Below are 17,311 nucleotides of genomic sequence, written 5' to 3' on the forward strand. Positions count from 1 at the left end.
GGAGAATGCTCAAGAAAGCAGGCAGGTGGGCTGCCAATTCTTGGAAGGGCTCATTAGTGAAAACCCCCAAGCCTGACCACCTGGGGGAAAGGCTCACCGTTCCATGGTAGCTGATAAGGGCCAGGAGATTCCACAGTTCAGGTAGTTCCCCCGCCTCCCTGGCGTTCTGTGGTCACCATTAATCATTTCCTCTAACTGTGTATATAAGAGCTCTTTTGCCAGTGAGCCCAGTGCTCAGAGAGAAAGGCTAAAGTCCTCAAGAGGATGTGGCTGCAGAACCTGCTTCTCCTGGGCACTGTGGTCTGCAGCTTCTCCGCACCTACTCGCCCACCCAACACTGCCACCCGGCCCTGGCAGCATGTGGATGCCATCAAGGAGGCCCTGAGCCTTCTGAACCACAGCAGTGACACTGATGCTGTGATGGTGAGTGAGGGAGGGAGCACAGGCCATGCCTGGGCCACCCTGCTGGCCTGGACTCGTCCTGCCTGTCAGCTCGATAACAGAATATTTTCCTTTCCTACAGAATGACACAGAAGTCGTCTCTGAAAAGTTTGACTCCCAGGTAAGATGCTTCTCTCTGACACACCTTTTCCCAAAGGCCTCTGCCCTGGGGACTGACTCCATTTTAGACGGACCCTTACAGGGTTGTCCACTTTCTCTCTAGCCAGCTGGCTGCCAGAAGGAGGGTTGCTTAGAAGGCCTTGCCCCTGTGGCAGTCATGTGGACTCCTTTACTAACTGAGCAGCCATGGACAGACCTAGTGTTCAAGGGTATCGAGGTCACCAGGGGACTGGCGGGGGTTATGTCATGAGACAGGGGCTGTGGGCTTGGGACACTCACTGTGCCCTGAGACCAAGCTCTGTGGACACCGTGCTGGCCACTGAAGGTCACAGAAGATTTTCAGGAACAACTATGTCTGCACAACAGCTTTGGGCAAGCCCCCCACCCCCTTCCCCCGAAGGGTGGAAGGACCAGCGATCTCCTTCTCTGGGGGCTGGGACCCTCTTGAGATACCAGACCAAGGGAATGTGGCTGTGCTGGCTGGAGGTGGCCTGAGCTGAGTGGTGAGGGCGAGTCAGACTCGTCTGTAGTGGATGGGGGGACAAGGCTGTGTGTATGACAGGGCCTAGCCTGAGCTTAGTCAGGAACAATCCTGTGCCCCTCCCAGGCCCTGCTCTTGGGAGAGTGGGATGAGAACAGGAAGCAGTGATGGGGAGGATGTCCTGGGCCCACCAGAGCACACTCGGCCACTGCTCACCAAGGAATGGACATTTCCCACAGGAGCCAACGTGCCTGCAGACTCGCCTGAAGCTGTACAAGAAGGGCCTGCAGGGCAGCCTCACTAGTCTCATGAGCTCCTTGACCATGATGGCCACCCACTACGAGAAACACTGCCCACCCACCCCGGTGAGTGCCCCCACTAGGTGCCCAAGCAGGAAGGTCTCCTTCGAGGAGGGTGGAGAAATAGTGGGGCGAGACTTTTGGCTGTGGGTATTTGGGACTCCAAATGGTTTGAATCAATAGATTTGTAATAATCAGCCCTTCCTGAGAGGGAACCACTCTAGGTGTTAAAGCCCTGGAGCTCGAGAGACTGTATCATGTCGTAGCGGGAGCTGGTACCTTGCTTGTCATTACTGTTAATGATGTCAGAGGTGAGGCAAACACAAGGAAACTCAAGACCTGCCTAAGGCCCAGAGGAAGTTCCACAGCCCAAGTGCCTCCTCCTAAAAGGACTTTCCCCTGGTCCCTCCTGGGCTGCCTGGATTGCATCGGAGCAAGGAGGAAAGCTTACTTGGAATGGAAAAAGGCCCCAAACAATCCTTCCCTGTGGGAAAAGTGAGGTCTGCGGCCTTGAAACGTGCTCATTCTGGGCTCCTAGAGACAGTTGGGGCTCAGCTTTGTGCCCTGGCCTGGGACCAAAGACGCAGGGGCCCGGCTGCCCAGCAGACCAGTGTCCGTCTTGCACTTTTATCGGGCCCCTGGGCCAGCTGCCACCGACAGCTCTGTGCACCCTTTGGGTGACACACGGGTGGCAAGGTGTCACCTGACCCACGTCAGGAGGCGGGCCTCAGACAGGCCTTCTGACCTCCGAGTTCTAAGAGACAGCACAGAAACATGCTGATGCCTCCCCCACGTCACCCACTCATGCCTGGACTCAGGGTTTTTATTTCCGTTTCTTTCTTAAGGAAACTTCCTGTGGAACCCAGTTTATCAGCTTCAAAAATTTCAAAGAGGACCTGAAGGAGTTCCTTTTTATCATTCCCTTTGACTGCTGGGAACCAGCCCAGAAGTGAAGCAGGCCAAACCAGCCAGAAGTGGAAGCTTACCTCACAGATCGCTGCCCTCCTACCCACAAAGAGCCAAACAAAACTCAGGATCTTCACACTGGAGGGACCACAGGGAGGGCCAGAGCTGTAGGGGGCCGCTGGCTTGTTCAGGGCCATGTTGCCCCTGATACAGGTGTGACAGGGGAAACGGGAAATGTTTTACACTGGCAGGGATCAGCAATATTTATTTATATATTTATGTATTTTAATATTTATTTATTTATTTATTTAAACTCATACCCCATATTTATTCAAGATGTTTTTCTATAATAATAAATTATTCAAAGTCTGTTCTGATTTGTGCAGTTTTCCAGTTTGTTTTCAATCATGAGCAAATGTTCAAGGTGCTCTCCTCCCTGGCCCAGGGCAGGGAGGGGAGGAAGCTGGGAGTTGGGGGAGGGGGCTGGGGCCTGCAGATAAGGCACAATTGGACACTCAACACTGTCAGAGCACAGGGGAGGCAGGAGCCCTGCTGGGTATGACATTCTGCACACGTGGACATGCTTCCCTGGGTGCTCACAGGTTCCCACCCCAGAGAGAGGCTTCCAGGTTCACTTGGAAGTCCAAGTAACCCAGACAGTGGGAATCTTGCTCCATAGAAGAGTCGTCATCCTTCTTGGGCAGGTGGGGGATTCCTGAGGCTTGGCTGGTCACTGGCTGAATGGGCCCTTCAGAGAGAGGCCCAGACCCTGGCCATGCCCTGCCCCCCACACTCAGGGTTTCAACCACTCCCAAGGTGAACCAGCAAATAGACTAGCTGTTCAGGGAAAAAGAAACAAAACCACAGGGGTCAGAGCTCAGCATATTTACCAAATTTTCCTCCAAATGGGTGATCTTAATCTTTGAGTGTCAGAATGTAAGTGCATAATTTGTTAGTAAATGGCTCTCATGTGGCATTTTTCTGAGTTGGTTTTTGTTTTTACATTAAGTTCTGCATGTATTCTGGCACCTTCCCCCCAAATCCATGCCCTTCAGACTGGAAAAACAGTATTTCTCCTTCCTGCCTATGCTTTGTCAATGGGGCTGGAGGTCTTGTTCCCGAACCTGTCCTCCAGTGTCCCTTCTGGGGTCTGTGAGGAAGTGGGTCTCTCCCTAAGTGTCAAGAGGGCAGGATGGCCAGCCTTTACCTTGACGGGTGGGCCTGGGGAAGCTTATTTGGTGAGTTTTAGCTCCTGCCTGGTTTTTTTCTACACCCTACTTGCTTGCTCTGCTCAAGCCACCAACTGTAGACAGCACCAGTCCTGGTCAAAGACCAGGCAGAAAGGTCATGACTTTAGATGCAATTATAAATAAAAATTCTTACACCAAACCTGAATTTTAGCAAAGCCAAGAATCCACAGAGTATGATGTAGTCATAGAAAATGAAAAACACATCTTGCCCAGAGATAACGTAGATCCTCGCTGCCTTCTACATAAACCAATGATAACTGATAAGAGATTTAGCATTTCCTCAGACTCTCATATAGAGGTACATCTCCTCACAGAAGTGCTATCAAGCCCAGGGTTCGGATCAGCTTGGAACCACCTCAATCATACCATGTTCCTGTACGTGCTCCTGGCTTGTGTGTCATGGGTCTTGGAAAGCCATTCTGCCCCGATGAAGATAATCAGTGGGTCTACCCAGGACAATCACACAGCAGTCTGTGCTGAGATTGAGAAAGAACTCATGGCTGACAACGTTACATACAAGGTAAGTCTGGGTCTTCATCAAATATCACTTTACTCTCAGTGGCCCTCTGTGTTTCTAACCAACTTTTCCTGCTTCCAGGGCTCCTTCGAAAGGCCTCAGAACACCAGTGAGGTAAGGAGCAGTCAACCCATGGTCATTTCTGACCCCACTTGAAAGGGAAATCCCAGGGCAGAGACAAGAACAAAAGTTGTTGGGTCAAGAAATCTGGGGAGAAAGTTGGGAGTTTGAAGATGAAGTCTCTGGCTCAGGCAGCAGATGAACCAGAAGCCAGGTTTTGCCGGGCTCTTTGATCACTATCCCAGAGCAGCCCCATGCCTAAGGAAAGATCAGAAACCCACTGCAAACCTCAACTATCCCTGGTTACCCTGGCCTGAATTTGAGTCCAGGGTTCCATCTGGCCAGGGTAACTAGGGATGGATGAGGCTGAGGGTCAGCGGACCCTCAATTCAATGCCCTCAACCCTGTTTCAGGAACTCTGCTATGGGAAGTTTATAGAGGGCTTCATCTCCACCCTGAATAACATCTCTACGAAACACAAGAATGACTGTCACATAGAAAAAGTCTGTAAGAACATGAGGCAACTCACCGAAATCTGCCCAAAGCTGAAAGTAAGTTGTTCTTAGGGGAACCTGAGACATCATTTCTCTCACCACCACAGCCGGAGGCCCAGGGGAGCAAACAGTTTCTTAGGGCCCCCGTTTGCTACATGTGAGGCTTCAGATACTAATTTGTCATCCAAAAGAAGTCCACTGACTGACAGGGACCGAGGCTTAGGGGAGTGGGGATTCAGGGGCCATTCTAGACACTTTTGTTTACCCTCTGCCAAGCCCGTACACACAGGAATTGGTGTGGGACAGGTCAGGGCATGGACTCAGCCTGGGAGAGGGAAGGGCACTCAGGGCCAGCCCCAGTCAGGTGGCTAGTCTTAACTGGCTCTGGTTTGCCCTGCTCTTGGTGCTCTTTCTTAGGTTAAGGGGCTCCACTGGGAGCCCATGGTGTGGGGATGGGTAGCCGCTTAGGGGGGGATGTTGTGGGGAAACGATTGAGGGTCCCTGCTTTTTGCCCACCTTACTGTTTGTCTCCTGTGTCCCCTCACCCTGCGTGTTCTTGTGTCCCTGTCCTGGGGAGCCAGGAGACCTCCCCACACTCTGCTGGGTCTCTCCCTAAAGCTATGGATGACCCTCAGTCCTGGGGCTCTACCATCACCAGATGGTGCCCAGTGAAGACAGATGGGGAGGGTTTGCCGAGTCACCTCCTAGGTAGATAGGTGGGTCTTACAGGGCCCTTATGGCTGGGAGAACAGAGTTTGCTTTTACTTTTTTTTTTCTGCTAAGAAGAGAACTTAATTATGTGTTTCTTATTTAGCTAACAGGACACAACTGTATTACTGAGAAAAGTAACTTCTCAAAGTTCAAAGAAGCTTTAAAGAGTGTTGTCATATCTATAGAAGGATGGAAATCTTGTAAAAGGATCAAGGGCATCCTCTGAGACCTCGTCCTCTCACGTCCTGATGCCCTGAGAGTTTCAGGAGATGGGGCTGGAGGAGCCGCAGGAACAATTTACAGCCGGGGTGGGGTAAGAGTTTGCTGGCCCTGGGTCAGCAGATGGGGCTGAGGGTGGTAACGGCAGGGGTGTGCTTGAGGAAATATTTCTGTAACTGATGCATCAGCAGTTGCTGCCTTAATAAAGCTGGGGTAAGGAAATGCTGGTAAGAGTTGTGATAGTGTTCAGTCTCTCTGGGGCCTTGATAGACTGAGAGGGGTAAGGGGCTGGGATTGATGGCCCCATAACCAAGGCTCCTGACCTGGAGGGCCAGGGGTCTCTCAGGAAGAGGCCCAGGAAGGCGAGTGGGAACCCCACCTCATCTGCCCTTTGATGTGCTTCTAGTGCCAGTGGACACGTCGTAGGAGCCCCATCGATGCTAGTGCAGTTGGTTACTGCTCCTCTTCTCCCTGTGTCCTTTAAAACTCAAATCAGATCTATTCCCAGACACCCCTCCCCAGGCTCACTCAGCACCCATCCACACCTGATCCAAAGGTCCAAGGCCCTCCCTACTTGGGTTTCTACTGCAGCTCTAAGTTCACTTGATCCTCATCCTCCCCCATCCCCCCACCGGAGGACTCAGTGAGGCAACAGAAGAGTCAACCCTAGTAAATGGCTCAGGAGCAAGGGGGATTTCAGGCTACTCACAGAGGACTCAGCACAGTGGGGGACCTGGACCAGGCTAAGGGGCCCATGGGGGCCCAGAACATTTCCAAACCCTCAGCTTCATCTCAACCAGCAAACAACTGACTTCAAAGCCCCTCTTCTGGCTTACTGAGCTCCTCACAAACCCTCCAAGGACACTTTCCAAGCATCTCCTTGACCTAACAGGCCACTCCCCTACTATTAACACCCTCGCACCCCCAAAGCATGGGGCCTTGCCTGTGGGGGGTCCACCAGTCCCTCAGGTCTTGAAATGCTGCCACATTGGGCTACCAGGCTCTGACCCCTACCCACTTTCAATTCTAACCCTAACCCTAAGTATTCGAACCATTTATTAGAGGTGACTGGGATTACCCCACAATCCAAATAGCTTCCTACAATCCAGACCTTCAGACCATGAACTCGTTCAACAAACCGGGAAAGATAAAGATCTACTATTCTGGAATATAAATAGTCATCAAGCTGTAACCAAAACTAAGCCCAGGTGGGACTTGTATAGAGTCTGCAAATCTACCTTACTCTGCTGTAAAGCTTCAGACTGTGCCTACAGTCAGCACACAGACCCACTACCGCCCTCCCCACCCTCATCCCTTGGCCCATGATTTTCAGACGACTTGCAGCTCATCTCCACTGTGGGGACCACATTAGGCTGGAGGTCAGCCTCAAGTGTGACTGAGGGAAGTGGCCAAATTATCTCAGAACATTGAGCGTGGCTCTGTGATTCAGGTTCAGCCGCTACGGGACCAGGGGCCAAGGTTGGTTTTGGCCCAGAGAAAGCCCATGGTCCAGTCCCCAGAGTCTATGAGTTCCTGTCACTTGGGCAAACCACACAGGTGCTCAGAGTTTTCGAGACCATTTCTCTGTGACTGGCAGCAGGGTCTGTGGGATGCATGGCAGCACGGGGTTGCTGAGATATGCTGGCAGGAAGAACTGCTACTTCCATGCCCGGCCTCCTCTCAGCCTGAGACACCTGACAGTAGGAGGTCGGGGCTTGCATGAACACCCTTGGAATCTCAGGGCTGTGTTCAGGACAGCAGGGTACGCATGAGCCTGGCTTGCCACTAGCTTGCTGTGTGACCTTGGACAGATGCCCCAGTCTCTTAGTCAAAGTTCACAAAGGCAGGGGTGACTCTGGCCCCGGAGGCTGGACTACAGCCTAGGTTCAGAGTATTCATCAAGCTAGAGAACCTCAGAGCACCTGGCTCAGTTCAGTTCAGTTCAGTCACTCAGTCGTGCCCGACTCTTTGCGACCCCATGAATCACAGCACGCCAGGCCTCCCTGTCCATCACCAACTCCCGGAGATTACCCAAACTCATGTGCATCGAGTCAGTGATGCCATCCAGCCATCTCATCCTCTGTCATCCCCTTCTCCTCCTGTCCGCAATCCCTCCCGGCATCAGGGTCTTTTCCAATGAGTCAACTCTTCGCATGAGGTGGCCAAAGTATTGGAGTTTCAGCTTCAGCATCAGTCCTTCCAATGAACACCCAGGACTGATCTCCTTTAGGGTGGACCGGTTGGATCTCCTTGCAGGCCAAAGGACTCTCAAGAGTCTTCTCCAACACCACAGTTCAAAAGCATCAATTCTTCAGCACTCGGCTTTCTTCACAGTCCAACTCTCACATCCATACATGACCACAGGAAAAACCATAGCCTTGGCTAGACGGACCTTTGTTGGCAAAGTAATGTCTCTGCTTTTGAATATGCTATCTAGGTTGGTCATAACTTTCCTTCCAAGGAGTAAGCATCTTTTAATTTCATGGCTGCAATCACCATCTGCAGTGATTTTGGAGCCCCCCCCCAAAAGTCTGACACTGTTTCCCCATCTATTTCCCATGAAGTGATGGGACCAGATGCCATGATCTTCGTTTTCCGAATGTTGAGCTTTAAGCCAACTTTTTCACTCTCCTCTTTCACTTTCATCAAGAGGCTTTTCAGTTCCTCTTCACTTTCTGCCATAAGGGTGGTGTCATCTGCATATCTGAGGTTATTGCTGTTTCTCCTGGCAATCTTGATTCCAGCTTGTGCTTCTTCCAGCCCAGCATTTCCCATGATGTACTCTCAGAGCACCTGGCTCAACTCTAGGTAAACAGGTTGACAGAGAGGCTCTGGTGCCTCTCCTGCGAGAGAGGAAAGTCAGGAATGAACACAGTAGGGAGGCAGCCATACTACCCGGACTAACTATCTTCATCCCCCTGAAAGCCTTAAGCCCTGCCTGGCCAAGGCCACCAAACCCATGAAGAGACCCTGCAGTGAAGGCCATTTGTATTTTCCATGCGCCCCAGTTTTCCCTCCAATTAATCTCAGTTCTGGACAGTGGTCCTGGGGAGCCTTCTGGGGCTGGAACTAGGTAGGAGGGCCATGTGGGCACTGCTCTGGAGACCTAGGCAGGTCTGAGCCCACAGCTCTCTGAGAGCCTACTGGCCCTTCACCCTCAGGACCTAAGGACAGGCTGGCACATCATAAAGCCGGAGCTCTAGGCCAGACACCTAGGCACAAGAAGCATGGCTCTGACTGTCCTGGGTACTCTCTTTCCCTAAGCTGGGAAACCAGTTCAAATTGTATTCTTTTATGGGAGATAACCATGGGCAGGCCTATGGCAGGCCCACTTTAACCCCAAGGAAACACTCTTGGCTTTGCCAGGCCCACCTCTAGACCAGAAGGAGGAATAGGACTACATGGTCTGAGGAGATGGGCTCACCCATACATCAAGACTTCCCAGGACACAAACAGTCCCTTCCCTTCACAGGGATCTCCCCAGGGACCACCCAAACATGCTATAGCCTTCTGCTTCCTGGGGGCCCCATCCCGCCTCAGAAATCAGTGGTACTGAAGATGGAACCAGGAATCGAAGCCTTTCACTAAAGCAGCAGGGCAGCCCTCTCTCAGGCTAGGCCCTGAGAACTGGAACAGCCGCACTGGCAGCCACATGGCCGCTTCTGTCAGGGCCATGGTGTGTTCACATCCTTTGACTCTGCATTCACATTCAGGGAGACCACTTAAGAGACAGAGGAGAGAAGCTCCACAGAAACAATCTGCCTGTCCATGAAATGAAACAAAGGACATGAAGCTAACATGACAACGTGTCAAAGCATTTGTGAAAGGCCCAGAATGCTATCATTGTCAGGATGACCCCGCTGTGGGCCAAGAGCTGGAAGGGAACTAAGATTATGATTTAGATGGTGGGATGGCAGGTTGAGTTTTCTCCTTGGTTTTCTACCCTGTCATGGTTTTGAGTGTGGCCTTGGAGGAGAAAGGCTGAAGGCCAAGGTCAGTGGGCATCATATGGGGCCTTTGCTTATAGAAAATCTGCATCCTCGGTGTCCCCAGATAAATGGGGTGCTCAGTGGTGGCTTGCATTGCATTGACTGATTCCCCAAATTGGTTGTTCAGCCAAGATGCTGGTGATTAGCTTACAATGCAGACTGTATCATTCACAGCCCATGCTTGTGCATGCTCAGTCATCTCCAACTCTTTGCAGCTCCATGGACTGTAGCCCGCCTGGCTCCTCTGTCCATGGAGTCAGGCAAGCATATTGGAGTGCGGTGCCACTCCCTTCTCCAGGGGATCTTCCCGACCCAGGGACTGAACCCATGTCTGAAGGTCCAGAGCACCAGTACTTTCTGAGATAGCATGGATAGCAAAAGAGGCCTGTCTGCTCCTCCTTGGCAGGCAGGGCAGCTCTCAGTTTGGGCCTGGAGATTGCAAGGTGCTGTTCGGGCATCCTTGATTACCTTTACAACTGCCCTGTGCATGGATTCTCACTTTGGGGCTTATACAGCTGGCCTGCCAGCCAGCCCCAAGTGAGCAGGACTGGCCCTGGAAATCAGGGCCTGAGTCCTTACACCTCTGGCTTCCTGCATATGTGTGTGCTTGGGAATTCAAATCCATATGATTGGAAGTGGAAGGCAGGGGCTGCATGGACCAGGTACATACTGTGCCTACCTGGGCTTCTGAGCAAAGCTGCTTTTTGTGTTGAATGCACAAGGCTGGTTGTTGTAGCTCCAGAAGCAGCCTCTCAGGACCCTCCCATCTGGTTACATGGGCTTCACAAATAAGGAATCTGGCATGTAAGTTGTCTTGAGCTCCATTTTCTTATCTATGAAGTGGGGTTGTGGCAGGGACAGAGAGGCCCCAGCCTGACACAAAGAGGCCCAGCTAGATGCAGGGCCCTGACACCTAAGGTCTAGGTCAGAACACTGCTGAGAGCAGCCTGATACTGGCCCTATTCCTCTAAGGAAAGGTGAGGCTGGAACGCTCATGGCATCCAAGTCTGCAGAGCAAGTCCAAGCAGAGCCAACACCCAAGACGGGAGCTGGGGATGACGAAGGGCCATCTTACCCACTGTTGGTGCTGGCAGCTGTCTGCCCCAAGACCCAAAAAGACCTGGGACTTCCTCATGACCACACAGGAGGTGAGCCAGACAGAGAATCCTAGACCTGGTTCCACAGAAGCCTTCTTTCTAGGCTCTCAAAAGGGCTACTGAGCACAGACTTCACCTTCGGAAAAGACTGACCAATTTCACTCCTATTAGGAGACCCCTGAGTTATGGCTGCCAATAAGGATGCAGCTTCACACGTTATTTTTCATTGTGGTTTGAGATAACAGTTAAACAGTTTCATGATGCCGCCACTGATGTTATCTCTGGCCCAGACCTGTTGTTTCAACCTAGAAATGATTAATCAAAAATTTTTCTCCCTTTTCTCTTTCTTGACTTCAAAGGAAGATGAGCATAAACTCCCTAGGTTCTGCCCTCAAACATGGCTCCTGAGCCCTCACCTAATGTGAAGGTTGGCATTTCCTTCAAGATCCTAGGGTTCTTCTAGAGGCTGAAAACAAGCCTTTTAAAATTATTTAACTTTAAAAAATCACTTATTGAACAATAAAGTACACAAATCTTAAGTGTACAGTTCAGTGAATTTTTATATATGTTTATTCTGATAAAACCAGCACTCGGAGCAAGACGGAGAACATTTTCCAGCACCCCAGAGGCTTCCTGTACTCTCTCCCTCCTAGTCAGTATCCACTCGCCTAAGTGTAGCCACCTTTTAAGCTCTATCACCATATAGTCATTTTGCCTATTCTTGAACTTAGATGAAGTGGAATCATAGGCTGCACTCTCTTTTATATTTGACTTCTTTTGTTAAATATTCCATCTCTCTGGTTGTTGCATGTAATTGTAGTCTGTTCCTTTCTGTTTCTGTGTAGTATTCCACTGTATCCCAAATACATTTTCTTATTTTTCTGCTGATGAATATTTTGGCCATTGGTGCTTTCTGGTCAATATTAATAAAGCAACTACAAACACTCTTGTCCTCGTATTTTGGTGAGTGTATGTATGCATTTCTGTTGGAAATGTTGAGTATGGTGTGGGATTACTGGGTCATAGGATTTGCATATTTTAGCTTAGCTGGTACTGTCACACTTTTTTCCAAGGAAGTCTTTTATAAACAACATTGTTGCTGGTCTTCCTGCCTTTTATAGGTACTGCTTGTCCATCAGACACTGGATCTCTCCTTTCCCTTCACATGATCCGAAGCTATTTCCTGAACATTCTCCTCATTATTTGAATTCTTCTCTACATTGTTCAGTCTTGCCCAACCATCAACATTCTGACAAGCCAACTGTTGGGAAACAAAACCCAAATCCGACTAAGTCTGGTCCAAGGGCCAAGGGGACTGTTCTTGGGAGGCTCAGCTTGGGCAGGCTGCACTGAAGCACGTGCACTGAGATGAGCAGAAATTAGCCAGCTTATTGCTCACCAGCTCCACATGCTGTCCTGGCTGTGGGTAGGCTGCCTTGACTTCCATTGTCTTCCGTGTCTCACCGGGGGAGTCAGCTCAAGAAGGGCCCAAACAGTGACGTGCCACTGTCCTAGAGGAGAGACCAGGTCAAACCAGTCTGGGGTCCTCCTGGGGTCTCAGCTCCCTGGTCGGTCTCTGCCATGTCCTGGTGCTCTCACCTTCCTGCCCCCTGTCAAATCTTTCCACTTCTCTCTATCACACAGCCTCACCCTGGTCCACCCACCCTGCACCGCCACAGATGACTACCACGACTGTCCCGTGGACACTCATCTCCAGATGGATCCCTCCTGCTGCGCTTCCAGGCAGTCAGATGGATTCATGTACCTATTGATTCACTCAACAAATATTTACTGAATCCTACAAAGTATCAAGAATTATGCCAGGCTCTGCACAGAACCCAACACTTGAGGTGTTTACCTTTAAGTGCATTAGTCTGGCTATGAGAAACAAAACCCAATCCAACTAAGTCTGGTCCAAGGTTGGCCAGGGGCTCCCTGCTGGCTCAGTGTGAGCACCTTTGGTCTGTTCTAAGACCTGCCACTCTAGGCACACAGTCCTGGAGACCCTTCCAGCCTCACTGCTTATAGCCTTTTGTCTCCCTCCAGTAGCCCTTGGTCCCAGGAACAGGAATCAGCTGCAGTTCTCTTACCATCCCCAGACCCCTGTGCCTGGAATGCATCCTAGTCAAACAGCTAATGTTTTTCTCCCAGTGGGATAGAAGTGTCTAGTGGGAGATGGACGTGTCCTTTACTGGGGCATCCTCCTCCTCAACATTTACTCTGGGGCTTGCCTGGCTACCTTCTAGGCCTTGCATGCATGTGTGTTCAGTTGCTTCAGTCGTGTCTGACTCTTTGCAACCCTATGGACTGTAGCCCCCAGGCTTCTGTGTCCATGGGAGTCTCCAGGCAAGAATACTGGAGTGGGTTGCCATGCCCTTCTTCAGGGGATCCTCCTGGTCCAGGGATCGAATCCACGTCTCCTGATTCTTCTGCAATGCAGGCAGATTCTTTACCCATTGAACCACCAGGGAAGTCTTAGGGGAGCACTATCATCTGTTGGAGGACTATGAGGTCTCTGCTCTGAACTATAACTCTATCCCCTAAGTCTGGGGAGGATCCCTCGCTGTGTAGGTACCAGCAGTGACTGTGTTCCAGGGTCTGAGAAAAGTGAGCCACTTCTTACCTCTGATTAATAGAAATACAGGTTTTAATGGACATCAGGATGGAAAGGCAGCATGAATTTCCTGAAGCTTAGAAAAGGCTCTGTGGGGCAAATATCAGCACCAGGCTAAAAGGTACTCCACACACAACCAGATATCTGTTATCATTATCCTTATCAACATCAGCATTTGAAAGATGAGCCAAGAGGATGACCATGGGTCACCCAGGAGCCAGGGGAGCTGAGAAACTAACATCAGCATAGCTGGCCTGCTCCCTCTCCCACTTAACGGATTTAGAAACTGTCTCAAAGGAAGCAGAAGAAGGGAGGGAAGCCTAGCTCCCTGGCTATGTGTCATACTTCCTCCTGCCCAGAGCCTGGGGCAGCCCCGAGTTGTCCTGGTGGAGGCCCTGGCTCCTACCCAGGCCTCTTGCGCCAGCAGGGCTGGATAAGGGTGGTGCCATTTCATGTGCTGGGAGTGGTGGCCAAGGAAACAGCAACTGTTGCTACAGCCACAGTTGTTTCGAGTCAGAAACTACATGATAACTCATAGTTCCATCCATCCCCCTCACACCCAGGAAGGTCTCCCTGACTGACCACCATGACTCTTAGGTCCCTTTTCCTACCAGAATCTCTCCAGGGCAGTTGCTATCAGCCCTCCCAGGTTTTCAAGTGAAACAAAAGCTCTAGCCAGAGGCAGGGCTGTGCCCAGCCTAGATTCACAGAAGACCTGTGACTCAGACCCTAACATCTCTCACAGGTACAATCCCTGGAAATGCACACCAGCCAGTTTTGGAACCCAGGAAGAAACCACAGGAAGCTGCAAGAATCTCAGGCCATTCCCTGGGCTACATTTGCACAGAAGGCTCCTGCACCTTTGATGCTTTGGTCTGCTTAGGGACAGTGATGAGTCCCTAAGCAGACCAAAATGTCCTTTGGGCTCCAGACCAAACAAGAACACTAGGCATGGCTGTGGGCCTGGGTCCTGTAGTTATCATGAACGCTTGTGGAGCTTAGTGGGTAGGAACCCCCGTAGGAAGGAGCTTCTTTCCTTAATGTCATCCAGTCAAGAAGTCAAGGTGTCACAAGCAAACAAACAGATAGAACAGACCATGACCATGACCATGACGGTGAGAAAGACACAGCCTGAAGATCCTGATGGTAAGAGATGGACAGACACTGACCAAGTCCCTGGTACTGACAGATTCAGCCAAAGCTTGGAAGGAATATATGGAAAGACCAGCTGGAGACAGTGGCAGTGACAGACTGACAGACATGGAGACAGATGAACAGACAGACTTAGGGTCCCAGCAGAGACAAAGACACAGCTGCTGCTGCGGTCAGGGTGAGAGGTGGCAGTTTTGTCCTGCACGCAGCCTTAGAGGCTCTTGCAGTTTCTTTCCCAGCACTGCAATCAGAGACTTCGAGGGGCTTTTTCCAGGGCCACAACTCCCCCTTCCGCATGATCTCAGGAAGGGAGCAGGTTGCGGCTCTTACTATCCCTGGAGCTGTGACTGAGCAGGACCCTCTGAGGCCTTCACAGAATAACCTCCCAGCCATGTCCTCTGCCTGCCTTTTGTCCATAGAAAAACTTTAGTCAAAGAATAAGTTTAACCAGAGAAGTGAGAAAATACAGAAAGAAAGGAAAATAGGAAAATAGTCAAGCAAGACAAAATAATACTTTAGCTGTTAAATAAGGGCTTCCCCGGTGGCTCAGTGGTAAAGAATCCGCCTGCAATGCAGCAGCTGCAGGAGATGCGAGTTCGATCCCTAGGTCAGGAAGATCCCCTGGAGGAGGTCATGGCAGCCCACTCCAGTATTCTTGCCTGGAGAATCCCATGGACAGAGGAGCCTGGCAGGCTACAGTCCACAGGGTCACAAAGAGTCGGACCCAACTGAAGTCACTTAGCGCACACACACACAGTCATTAAACAAAGTCAAGGACCTTTTAGTTCTTTCCTAAGAATTAGAGATAATATTCTGAGCCATGTCCTTTGAGCTGTTTTGTAGATAATTCCACCAGCTGGAAGAGGTTAACTGATGCTGCCCACAAGCATGTAGACTGCAGACCAGTTGGAACCAGAAGGTTGATGATCCTGACTCCCGATTACCTCACTACCAACCAATCAGTGTCCACAAGCTGGTCACAACCCACTCGTTGGACACTCTATGATTAGTTGCTACCCACTCCAGAGCATGGCACACAGTTTTGATAGGAAAAGGAGTACATCAAGGCTGTATATTGTCACCCTGCTTATTTAACTTATATGCAGAGTACATCATGAGAAACGCTAGGCTGGAAGAAGCACAAGCTGGAATCAAGATTGCCGGGAGAAATAGCAATAACTTCAGATATGCAGATGACACCACCCTTATGGCAGAGAGTGAAGAGGAACTAAAAAGCCTCTTGATGAAAGTGAAAGTGGAGAGTGAAAAAGTTGGCTTAAAGCTCAATATTCAGAAAACGAAGATCATGGCATCTGGTCCCATCACTTCATGGGAAATAGATGGGGAAGCAGTGGAAACAGTGTCAGACTTTATTTTTTGGGGCTCCAAAATCACTGCAGATGGTGACTGCAGCCATGAAATTAAAAGAAGCTTACTTCTTGGAAGGAAAGTTACGATCAACCTAGATAGCATATTAAAAAGCAGAGACATTACTTTGCCAACAAAGGTTCGTCTAGTCAAGGCTATGGTTTTTCCAGTAGTCATGTATGGATGTGAAAGTTGGACTGTGAAGAAAGCTGAGCACCAAAGAATTGATGCTTTTGAACTGCGGTGTTGGAGAAGACTCTTGAGAGTCCCTTGGACTGCAAAGAGATCCAACCAATCCATTCTAAAGGAGATCAGTCCTGGGTGTTCTTTGGAAGGACTGATGCTAAAGCTGAAACTCCAATACTTTGGCCACCTCATGCAAAGAGTTGACTCATTGGAAAAGACTCTGATGCTGGGAGGGATTGGGGGCAGGAGGAGAAGGGGACAACAGAGGATGAGATGGTTTGATGGCATCACCGACTCGATGGACAAGAGTTTGGGTGAACTCCGGGAGTTGGTGATGGACAGGGAGGCCTGGCGTGCTGTGATTCATGGGGTCACAAAGAGTCGGACATGACTCAGAAGCTGAACTGAACAGAAGGTTAGTCGCTACCCACTCCAGGGCAGGGCACACAGTTTTGAGGGCATTAACCTGCTGTGGCCCACTCTGCCTGGCAAAGCAAGAAAATTATTCTTTTCTACTTCACCCAAAACTCTGTCTCCACATTTCTATTCAGCACTGGTGAACAGAGGGCAAGTTTTCAGCAACAGAGCCAGACTCAAGAATTAATTCATATCCCTGACACCACTGCTGCTTCCAAAACTTATGGGGTGGGAACTGCTCCCCCACGTCTCTCCTGAGGTCTTAGTAGCCACTGTGAGTCCAGACTCTGTGGGTATAATGGACAGTACCAGGTAACGGCTGTAGTCTAGTGCTCTCGTGGTTATCAGATAATACTTTGCTCCAACTGGCCAACTTCTTTCTTCAGCTCTATGACGTCCAGGGCCCAGAGATCTGAGGAGCTAAAAGGTTCTGGCCAAAGACAGAAACCCCAGGCCAGACACAGATGGGAAGACTAGCTGCTTTCTCAAGTAGAGACACTGAGACTGACCTGGACACACTCAGCTCCGTGTCTGTAGAGTCCAAGAACCCCTGACAAGGGGTAAGACTTTCCTACTTTGAAGGGACCTTTGTGTTGAAACCATGACTAGGTTGCCTGCCTCAGGCTGGGTCCCTGGGAAGGAGGCTGTGAGACAGAGATTAGCATGAAGGACTGTTTGTGGAAGAGAAGAAAATGGGAGGGAAGGGAGCAGGATTGAACTGAGGGAGAAGCTGGATTCAATGCAGTCACAACAAAACCCTCAGTTGACCCAAAGGAGATGATCCTTCAGAGTTTTCCAAACTTAGGGGGTGGAAGTCAAGCTTTATTCCTTGATGTAGGCTGTCCCTTGGAGGACACACAACTCCAGGCATAGCAATGCTTTTCAGCCAAGGAAATCCCCAAAGAGGGGAGATTCCTGCAAAGAGTTGCCTTCCAGCAGCACTCCTAAGCTGCGGGAATAAGCCCTTGACCCTTGAAGGGTGTTTTGGGC

At 50.4% G+C, this 17,311-nt stretch overlaps 2 protein-coding genes across 2 annotated transcripts; both read left to right on the plus strand.

The window, feature by feature from the left end:
* The first annotated feature begins 257 nt into the window (after positions 1–257).
* CSF2 (colony stimulating factor 2) lies at positions 258–2,616 on the plus strand. Its single transcript, XM_027548848.1, has 4 exons — positions 258–423; positions 524–562; positions 1,282–1,407; positions 2,187–2,616. Exons 1-4 carry the CDS (start codon positions 265–267, stop codon positions 2,292–2,294), a joined length of 432 nt encoding a protein of 143 aa, XP_027404649.1. The 5' UTR covers positions 258–264; the 3' UTR covers positions 2,295–2,616.
* Positions 2,617–3,777: 1,161 nt separating this feature from the next.
* On the plus strand, positions 3,778–5,726 carry LOC113896627. The gene is made up of 4 exons (XM_027548849.1): positions 3,778–4,017; positions 4,096–4,128; positions 4,488–4,625; positions 5,383–5,726. The coding sequence occupies exons 1-4, from the start codon at positions 3,865–3,867 to the stop codon at positions 5,503–5,505; spliced, it is 447 nt and encodes a 148-aa protein (XP_027404650.1). The 5' UTR covers positions 3,778–3,864; the 3' UTR covers positions 5,506–5,726.
* Positions 5,727–17,311: the final 11,585 nt, after the last annotated feature.

Source organism: Bos indicus x Bos taurus, chromosome 7 (genome assembly GCF_003369695.1).
Source record: "Bos indicus x Bos taurus breed Angus x Brahman F1 hybrid chromosome 7, Bos_hybrid_MaternalHap_v2.0, whole genome shotgun sequence".
NCBI lineage: Eukaryota > Metazoa > Chordata > Mammalia > Artiodactyla > Bovidae > Bos > Bos indicus x Bos taurus.

What these genes read in the sequence shown, in the direction of transcription:
- CSF2 (XM_027548848.1), top strand. Translation starts at nt 265, where the DNA reads ATGTGGCTGCAGAACCTGCTTCTCCTGGGCACTGTGGTCTGCAGCTTC. An exon ending in GTGACACTGATGCTGTGATG is followed by an intron (nt 424 to 523) that starts GTGAGTGAGGGA and finishes CCTTTCCTACAG; the next exon opens with AATGACACAGAAGTCGTCTC. An exon ending in AACACTGCCCACCCACCCCG is followed by an intron (nt 1,408 to 2,186) that starts GTGAGTGCCCCC and finishes TTCTTTCTTAAG; the next exon opens with GAAACTTCCTGTGGAACCCA.
- LOC113896627 (XM_027548849.1), top strand. Translation starts at nt 3,865, where the DNA reads ATGTTCCTGTACGTGCTCCTGGCTTGTGTGTCATGGGTCTTGGAAAGC. An exon ending in GGCCTCAGAACACCAGTGAG is followed by an intron (nt 4,129 to 4,487) that starts GTAAGGAGCAGT and finishes ACCCTGTTTCAG; the next exon opens with GAACTCTGCTATGGGAAGTT. An exon ending in AAATCTGCCCAAAGCTGAAA is followed by an intron (nt 4,626 to 5,382) that starts GTAAGTTGTTCT and finishes TTTCTTATTTAG; the next exon opens with CTAACAGGACACAACTGTAT.